This window comes from Diaphorina citri, unplaced genomic scaffold (genome assembly GCF_000475195.1).
Source record: "Diaphorina citri unplaced genomic scaffold, Diaci psyllid genome assembly version 1.1 scaffold1683, whole genome shotgun sequence".
Taxonomy (NCBI): Eukaryota; Metazoa; Arthropoda; class Insecta; order Hemiptera; family Psyllidae; genus Diaphorina; species Diaphorina citri.
In genome coordinates, this window is record NW_007379109.1 from 12,673 (window position 1) to 21,533 (window position 8,861).

Genomic DNA, 8,861 nt, shown 5'->3' on the forward strand with positions numbered 1-8,861 from the left:
TTTTTTTTTTCTTTTTTTTTTTTTAATGCCTTTTGTCATGTTTCAAGTTTGAAAACTACCTTACGCAGAACTCAACATTTATTTGAAGCTGCTAAACGTCACAGATTTATTTTTTTACTATGTCATTTGCATCATTCTTCAAAGAGATATACCTCCATACATATGTATAAAGAGATTCTTTAAGTATTGCATAAGTAGGTAAATATTAGGAAAGAAAAAATATGTCTGTATCAACAGATTCGTTCCATAGTAACATAGTATGACATAAGTAGGCCACCCACATTAATTTGATAGTGGACACACAATTTTACTTTTCCTTCAAAACATGATTTTCTTAAGTGCCATGTACCAACAAAACTTGGAATTGACTTAAATTAATCAACACTCTCTCAGAGAAGAGAGAAGGAGAGGTAATGGAGGAGGGGAGGAAAAAGATATGAGAGGGATGAAAGAGTGAGAGAAAAAGGGATCAGAGAGAGGAGAGGGAGGGGAAAATGAGAGGCATAAAATAGGGAGGTAGGGAAAGAGACAGAAGCAATAACAGAGGGAGGTAGACAGATGAAAAGAGGAGAGTAATGAGAGATGAGATGATAAAGGAAGAGGAGGTAGAGAAATGAGAAGGATAAAAGAGAGGAGGTAGACATGAACAAGAAAGAGAGGAGTAAAAAGGAAGAGGATGGAGGAGGAGGAATATAGACAAGCGGGGAGGGAGCAGAAGAGGGAGATAAGATAAGAGAAAGGGAGAGAGAGAGAGAGAGGAAAATTGATCTCGTACTTCTTTGGGTTGCTACTCTGCTGTCATGGAAACAAGCACTTGTAAGGAGGGAGCAGAAGAGGGAGATAAGATAAGAGAAAGAGAAAGGGAGAGAGAGAGAGAGAGGAAAATTGATCTCGTACTTCTTTGGGTTGCTACTCTGCTGTCATGGAAACAAGCACTTGTATTAGTGACGTCATATCTAGTCGCATTCTCTCTCTCTCTCTCTCTCTCTCTCTCTCTCTCTACTCTCTCCTTCTCTCGGTCTATTTCTGTTCTCTCTTTCTCTCCCCTAAATAAATAAATCTCGAAATGTTAAAAGCACTTGTATTAGTGACGTCATACCTAGTCGCATTCTCTCTCTCTCTCTACTCTCTCCTTCTCTCGGTCTATTTCTGTTCTCTCTTTCTCTCCCCTAAATAAATAAATCTCGAAATGTTAAAAATGAAAATATACACATCTTCAGACCCTCAAACCGAATCAATTTGAGCATTCCTTCTGAAAGGTTTTAGGGATTTTTTTTCTTTTTGAACGAATGAAGTGCGATCTAAATTTTGGCTTGACGATTAAATATTTCCTTTGTCTCTTTGGACATGTTAAATTTATTCATTAAATTTTGAACCCATCTGGGGGGGGGCAACCCCTGGGGGAGCCTTAGGCGTCCTTTTTCGAGTTTCAATTTGCGCCTGTACCTGTGTCAAACTTCTTTTCTGATTTGACAATATGTGAGGTACTTTTTGAGACATTAGGACTGAAGAGGACTCTGATGAAAACGTCATGTTTGTGACGTCACAGGAATAATGTTATTAATTTCATTTCTATTTGATTTCCCTCCTTTGTTCTTCCGCTCTCCTGATTTCTTGCTTTAATATTTGACATCCGTTCTTATGGATTTTTTCTGCCTTTTAATAGACATTAAACCTAGACTATGAGTAACGGAAGAAAAGATTATGAAAAAAATTCAATTAGCAGACCTTGGATATAACCAGGTAAATAAATATCCTTAAGTAAAATACGAACACTGGATTTTTTATACCTCATAAAATTATTTTAATTAAAGAGGAATTAATTTTTCTCAATTACTACCTACCTAAAAGAAGGTAGACTACCTTCTTTCAGTTGTGTTTTCCATTGCCTTTAGCCAAAAACTAAAAGAAAATAAGATTGTTTAAGATAGGTAAATAAATATCCTTAAGTAAAATACGAACACTGGATTTTTTTATACCTCATAAAATTAGTCTAATTAAAGAGGAATTAATTTTTCGTCTGACCTTAATCTTACAAATTGCCTTTCTCTGACTCAATTACTAGGTACCTAAAAGAAGGTAGACTACCTTCTTTCAGTTGTTTTTCCATTGCCTTTAGCCAAAAAATAAAAGAAAATAAGATTGTTTAAGAATAGGAGAAAAAGAGGGGATAAATTATGTGGAGAAAAATAAAAATAGAACGAAACAAAAGAGAAAGAAGTCATTGCTCGAAAACTAGTCACAGTAGTCACATTATATTTTGTGTTGTGTATTGCATACTCTGTCGCAATTTTATTGTCTGTCTATTTTTATTTGTAGTGCAGGTAGGTAGGTACTGTACCAGACAATTTTATTTGTGACGCAGTTTTTTTCACCTTTCTCTCTTTTTCTTCTCATTTACTCTCTCACTTCCTTTTCCTCTCTCTCTCCTACTCCCTTTCTCTCTCTTACTCCCTATCTCTCCTACTCCCTTTTTTCTTCTTCCTTCCCTCTTATTAGGTACTCTCTTTTCAAAGCCTCATCCTTTGGTAGTGGGAGACACTCCGCGATGAAATTATTATAAAGAGAATGAGAACTGAAAAAAGAAGGAGAAGGAAGGTGTATGAAAATGGGGAAACGGGAGGAGGAGAAAAGGGGTAGGAGGAGGGGGAGGAGAAGGAGGAGAAGAAGGAGAAGGAGAAAGAGGGAGGAGGAGAAAGCTCTCATGGTACAAGTTTTTAATATAATAAAGTTCGACATATCCGGAGTGCGTTGAAAAGGAGAAGGAGAAAGAGGGAGGAGGAGAAAGCTCTCATGGTACAAGTTTTTAATATAATCAAGTTCGACATATCCGGAGTGCGTTGAATACAAAATGTTGCAACAAAAAAAGTTCCCCCCACTATGAGTTCCCCCTCTCCCCCCCACCTATTTGTGTGTTGAGTGCATTGTGTAGAATTTAAGTATGGGAAGAGAGAACAAATGAAAAAACAAGAGAGAGAGATGGAGAGAGAGAGAGAGAAAGAAAGAGAGGGATAGGGAGGAAGTAGGAGGCAGAAAGAACAAATGAAGGAATGAGAGAGCGAGAGGGGAGGAAAAGAGGATGAGAGAGAGAGGGAGGGAGGGAGAGACAGAGAAAGAGAGAGAGAAAGAGATAGAGAGAGAGGGAGTAAAAAGAAGAAAGAACAAATGAAGGAATGAGAGAGCGAGAGGGGAGGGAAAGAGAAAGCGAGAGAGAAAGAGATAGATAGAGAGAGAGGGAGTAAAAAGAAGAAAGAACAAATGAAGGAATGAGAGAGCGAGAGGGGAGGGAAAGAGAAAGCGAGAGAGAAAGAGGGGGAGGGAAAGAGAGAGAAGATATGGAGGTCAGAAGGTAAAAGTTAGGGAGAAAGGGAGATAGATATCAAAAGGAAGATAAAAAAGGGAAATGTCTAGGGAAGGAAAAGTGTATGAAAAAGACTAGGTACCTAATACTTCGATTAGTAACATTTACAACTATTCACACAGCTCCTTACATTATGAAGACATTCAGAATGTTCCATAATATAATTCATAACTAAAAGTCAGAGCTAACCTCATAACCTATAAATTCTTCTGCTGGAAAAACAATAAAAGCTATTTTCGAAATAAAAAACGGGGGTTCCTTCGTATCTCTCCTGCTCGTTTTCGTTTCCTCAGGAAAATGGGTCACAAAATTTGTTCTACTGAACATCAACACGTTTACTGAAGGTGTCTCCCTCATGCTTTTCCGACCCAAGTGTCCTTATTTATTTGTGTTTAAAATATTGAGGCTCATTATTGAGGATAAGTATGAAAGGTGTTGAGACTTACCTGAGAAGAATCACCTGGAGCGGATGAAGGATACTGAAGGTGTCTCCCTCATGCTTTTCCGACCCAAGTGTCCTTATTTATTTATGTTTAAAATATTGAGGCTCATTATTGAGGATAAGTATGAAAGGTGTTGAGACTTACCTGAGAAGAATCACCTGGAGCGGATGAAGGAAAATTATTTAGTATTAAATTAAAATTGGAAATTCAACTCCCAAACTCGCACGAAACATATTTTTTACCTACTTTATTTTTTCCTCCTTGTCAAGAGGGTTGAAAAAAATCGTCTATTTTTTTGTTCGTCTATGTGAAGAGCACCCCACGATTCACCTTTCTGAGTGGGGTTTTTCGAAATGATAACTTTATCGTCTATTTTTTTGTTCGTCTATGTGAAGAGCACCCCACGATTCACCTTTCTGAGTGGGGTTTTTCGAAATGATAACTTTTCGACAATCAAGAGAAGAGAAGAACGAGATTTTCTCTTTTTTCTTCTTCTCCGCTTTTTTTTCGTTTGAAAATCCGCACACACCGGAGCGTTCCTTAGAAGACATGCGTGCAATGATCCCCTGGCCGTTGCCATGACAACGAGGGAGAGAATACCACAGCAGCCTCCCCTGACCTTTCGCAAAACTATCATCTGGAAACTCGAAGGATAGGACGGGAGGGATTTCTCTCACTTCACAGCGCTCTCAAGTAGGTGCTGCTTTGTAAAGTTTAGCACTCACTTACCTGTGATAGCTCTTGGTGCATTCACTGTGCTCGCCCACGGGCAGTGGGCAGTAGGTAGGTAACCAAAATTTATCGACATACATATACATACGTAGGCTTGACTGCTTTGGTAACTAAATGGTTAGAGCACCCGTCTGATTAACTGAGGAAAATGGGTTCGAGAACAGACGAGGGTATGTTGTGCTAATTTGGTTGAGAGAAAAAAAAAATAAAACAGCTTGGTTAAAGTAATAGCCAGACGAAGTATAGTAAAGCTAGTAACCTGTTAGGTAAATTTTAGCCAAACACATATACGTACGCTTGACTGCTTTGGTAACTAAATGGTTAGAGCACCCGTCTGATTAACTGAGGAAAATGGGTTCGAGAACAGACAAGGGTATGTTGTGCTAATTTGGTTGAGAGAAAAAAAAAAATAAAACAGCTTGGTTAAAGTAATAGCCAGACGAAGTATAGTAAAGCTAGTAACCTGTTAGGTAAATTTTAGCCAAACAAAATAAAATTACTGTAGGAATAAAAATCAATATTTTATGTGAATAGGTAAATATACTAAATATGTATATCAAAGTATGTAGGTATAAATATTAACTTAACAGTAAATAATTAAATATTTGGTATAACTTCTTAAATTAAAAATAAAATATATCACTTCGGACTCACAGCTAAGAATAAATCTATTGGAGATTAAATACTCATACAATTCCTACCTTCCTTATTTCAACAGTCTGTTTAGGAAATTGTTCACACAATCAGTCTAAAATTAAATAAATGGAGTACCTATCTACCTACAAGACAAACTAAAAATCTTCATGGCCTACTAGAATAACTAAAAATCGTTAGGGCCTACTGGAATACAAAACTAAAAATCTTCCTTACCACACCTATGTTAGTAAACCGGAGTCTTTGCTTCGAGTCTTGGTTGACACTATTGATTGTAAACATGTCAAAATTAGTCATCATGGAGTCTAAACATATGTTAGTAAACCGGAGTCTTTGCTTCGAGTCTTGGTTGAGACTATTGATTGTAAATATGTCAAAATTAGTCATCATGGAGTCTAAAACTGTTCAATAGCGCGTTAGCATAATAAAATCGACACATTATCACTTTCGCGCGAGCATTTTTCTAGTCGAAATCGTGTCATTTTCTGTTTTTCTGACGAGAAATGGCCATCATGATCATGTAATTTTACCCCCCCCTGTGGTGAAAACTGCAGTGGAAGCTTGGTTTGACGACTCACCACATAGCTGTGAAATGTTGACTAAAGGAATGGTGGTTACTCACTCAGCGCGTTAGCATAATAAAATCGACACATTATCACTTTTGCGCGAGCATTTTTCTAGTCGAAATCGTGTCATTTTCTGTTTTTATGACGAAAAATGGTCAGCATGATCATGTAATTTTATCCCCCTAGACCATTTTTAGTGAGGGTACCTATCTAAAGTCACAGGTTTACACCAACAAACCCACAAGCTTTGAAGCATTGAAAGGTGAAATTAAAAGTTGCATCAACGAGATACAGTCTGATTTCCTCGACCATCATGATCATGTAATTTTACCCCCCCTAGACTGTTTTTAGTGAGGGTACCTATCTAAAGTCATAGGTTTACACCAACAAACCCACAAGCTTTGAAGCATTGAAAGGTGAAATTAAAAGTTGCATCAACGAGATACAGTCTGATTTCCTCGAGGGAGAACTTTATCCTAAACGGAAAGGGTTCGATTTCGGAACGACGGGCTTTCTCTTATCTTGTCCTTCTTTTCTCGTCGATTGCGGGACCATGGGACCTCCGTCCTTAAGGTGTGTCCATTTGTCCAAATCGACACCGTCGACAGGTTCACATCTTCACTTCGTCGATCAGCCATCAATCGATTGTCGATCGACGGGGTCGACTATGTGTGGACACAGGTTTACAGTTGCCTCTATAAAACCTATTGAAAGAAAAAGAAGCACTGTTTACATCCGATAGTAAGCTTCGGTCTAAGAGTCAAGGAACTGCCCTATAATTGAAACCCTCGCATATCTCACCGACGTATTTCCTTCTCAGGTGAAAGTGTTCCTGTGACCAAGACCCCTCTGCCCAACGACCCGGGCACCCTGTATGACAGCAAGGAGCACGCACGGCATACCCTGTATTGTGGCACGCAGGTCATTCAGACCCGGTATTACGGCAAGCATAGTGTTTACGCGGTAGTGATTAGCACTGGCTTCAACACGAGCAAAGGGTCCTTGGTTCGATCCATTCTGTATCCGCCGCCCGTGGACTTCAAATTCGAACAGGATAGCTACAAGTTTGTTCAGTTGTTGGCGCTGATCGCCTCGCTGGGCTTTGTGTACACGGTTGTCACTAAGGTAAGACGATCGAGCTTTTCAAGCTTTGAGTTTGAAAATTTGTCTCTAGTATGTCCAGAATTTAAATTGGCACATACTATGTAAATATTAGTTTTGACTCAAATTGCTGCACTTTTATCTGAGAAGCGGAAGAAAACTTTTGGGCACGTAAAAAACTTCCTGCAAATAATTATAAACCCAGTTCTCCATAATACGTACATCTCAATGAGATTGAAAGGCATAAGAAAGAGGATCTGAACTATTCCATAGGAAGATAGGGCCCACCTGTAGTTTTAGTTTTAAAATGTAGGTAATCCCCCCCCTGTGGGGAATACTGCAGTGGAAGCTTGGTTTGACGACTCACCACATAGCTGTGAAATGTTGACTAAAGGAATGGTGGTTACTCACTACACAGGGTTTTCAAGGAACTTCACAAAGGGTAATAACAAATGGCTTTATTCTGATCGTATCAAATTTACAGTAATTAACAGTGGCAATTAACAATGTCTACAATATCTTCTCTTCCAAATAAACTTCTTTTCTACAAATCTCCAATACTTTCTTCTTAAAAAACTTCTGATAAGTTCACTAGAAAAATTAGGCTTTCGCTTCTATAAAAATTTCTTCTAGACTGAAAAATCCTCCATGTTGTTTTTCCTAGGTGAAAATGGTGGTTACTCACTACACAGGGTTTTCAAGGAACTTCACAAAGGGTAATAACAAATGGCTTTATTCTGCTCGTATCAAATTTACAGTAATTAACAGTGGCAATTAACAATGTCTACAATATCTTCTCTTCCAAATAATCGTAAAAAACTTCTGATAATTTCACTAGAAAAATTAGGCTTTCGCTTCTATAAAAATTTCTTCTAGACTGAAAAATTCTCCATGTTGTTTTTCCTAGGTGAGAAAAATCGATAACTCCCTAGCAACGCGTGTCAATATTTCACTCTCCCTAGCAACCATTAAAGTTTATGTAAATAATTTTCAAACACCTCAGTGTTTCCTCGCGGTTTCCGCGACATTCCCCACCGAGAATGGCCCTCAAAGGGTTAATCAAAGCATTATTTACATAAAAATATACATCAAACGAGAGGCCTAAAAAATTGAACCTAAGCCTCACACTTGAGAAAAGAAATGACAATTAAAAAAGACAAAGAAAATTACAACAGAAATGGGTACCCTAAGGGAAAAATCAAAAACTTCCCTGAGGAAACCGTACCCAGAGAGTTTTCAATACTCAAGTGGGCATAACATGAAAATCGAATGTATTTCCTTGCCTGAACTGTCTCCTACCCTTCAGAGAAACTAGATAGTTCCCAGACCATGGACACTGAATTCCATCCAAGTAAGAGGTTCCTTTTTTACCTTCCACTTTTCGGGGGATACCTTTATCCAACTGGTCATCAAAGGTTTGCTCACAGGATTCCAATATCCCTTCATTTGCATGTCTCTTTATTTCCGGTTTCAGTTGTCCTGGATCAAGATAAAAATTAGACTGGACAGTTTTATCCGAATTTTTCCACGGAAGTCTCTCAACTTTTTTATCGTTCTCGATTTTGGCTACTGAATAAAACGGGGGTAACAGCGAATCCACACTGCTGACGTCATGCGGGTCGTTTATCTTCGAAGTTTGATGATCGCAGAATGTAGGCAAGCTTTCCGATGAATCTCGTCTGAAATGTGCATCAACGAGTACAACAGTATTAAAGTCATTTTCCTGAACGCCTCTGTCTTCTACAGTGATATTCTTAGTACCACTCAGAACGTTTCCGAACAAAGTTTCCCACAGGCACAGGTTGTCTTCTAAATCAATACGTTTCCCACTCACAAACTGAGTATAATAATCAATACCTATGAGTAGGTCTATCTCTTTGAGATTATCCTGTAATAAATACTCGTCACAGAGTTGATACTTTTTATCCAACTCTCGGAGAAAACTTTTGTCGAAATTCTTCAAGTTTCTACCTCCCACTATGTTAGGTACTACAAAAACATCCA

General features: G+C 38.3%; 1 protein-coding gene across 1 annotated transcript in view; it reads left to right on the top strand.

Annotated features, from left to right (window-relative positions):
• LOC113470597 (probable cation-transporting ATPase 13A3) overlaps nucleotides 1-8,357 on the top strand; it is a 12,065-nt gene extending 3,708 nt beyond the window's left edge. Inside the window, exons 3-5 of the mRNA XM_026829147.1 lie at nucleotides 6,577-6,881; nucleotides 7,522-7,573; nucleotides 8,332-8,357. Of these exons, the coding sequence (XP_026684948.1) occupies nucleotides 6,577-6,881; nucleotides 7,522-7,573; nucleotides 8,332-8,357 (383 nt within the window). The remainder of the gene's footprint in view (nucleotides 1-6,576; nucleotides 6,882-7,521; nucleotides 7,574-8,331) is intronic.
• The last annotated feature ends 504 nt before the right edge of the window (nucleotides 8,358-8,861 follow it).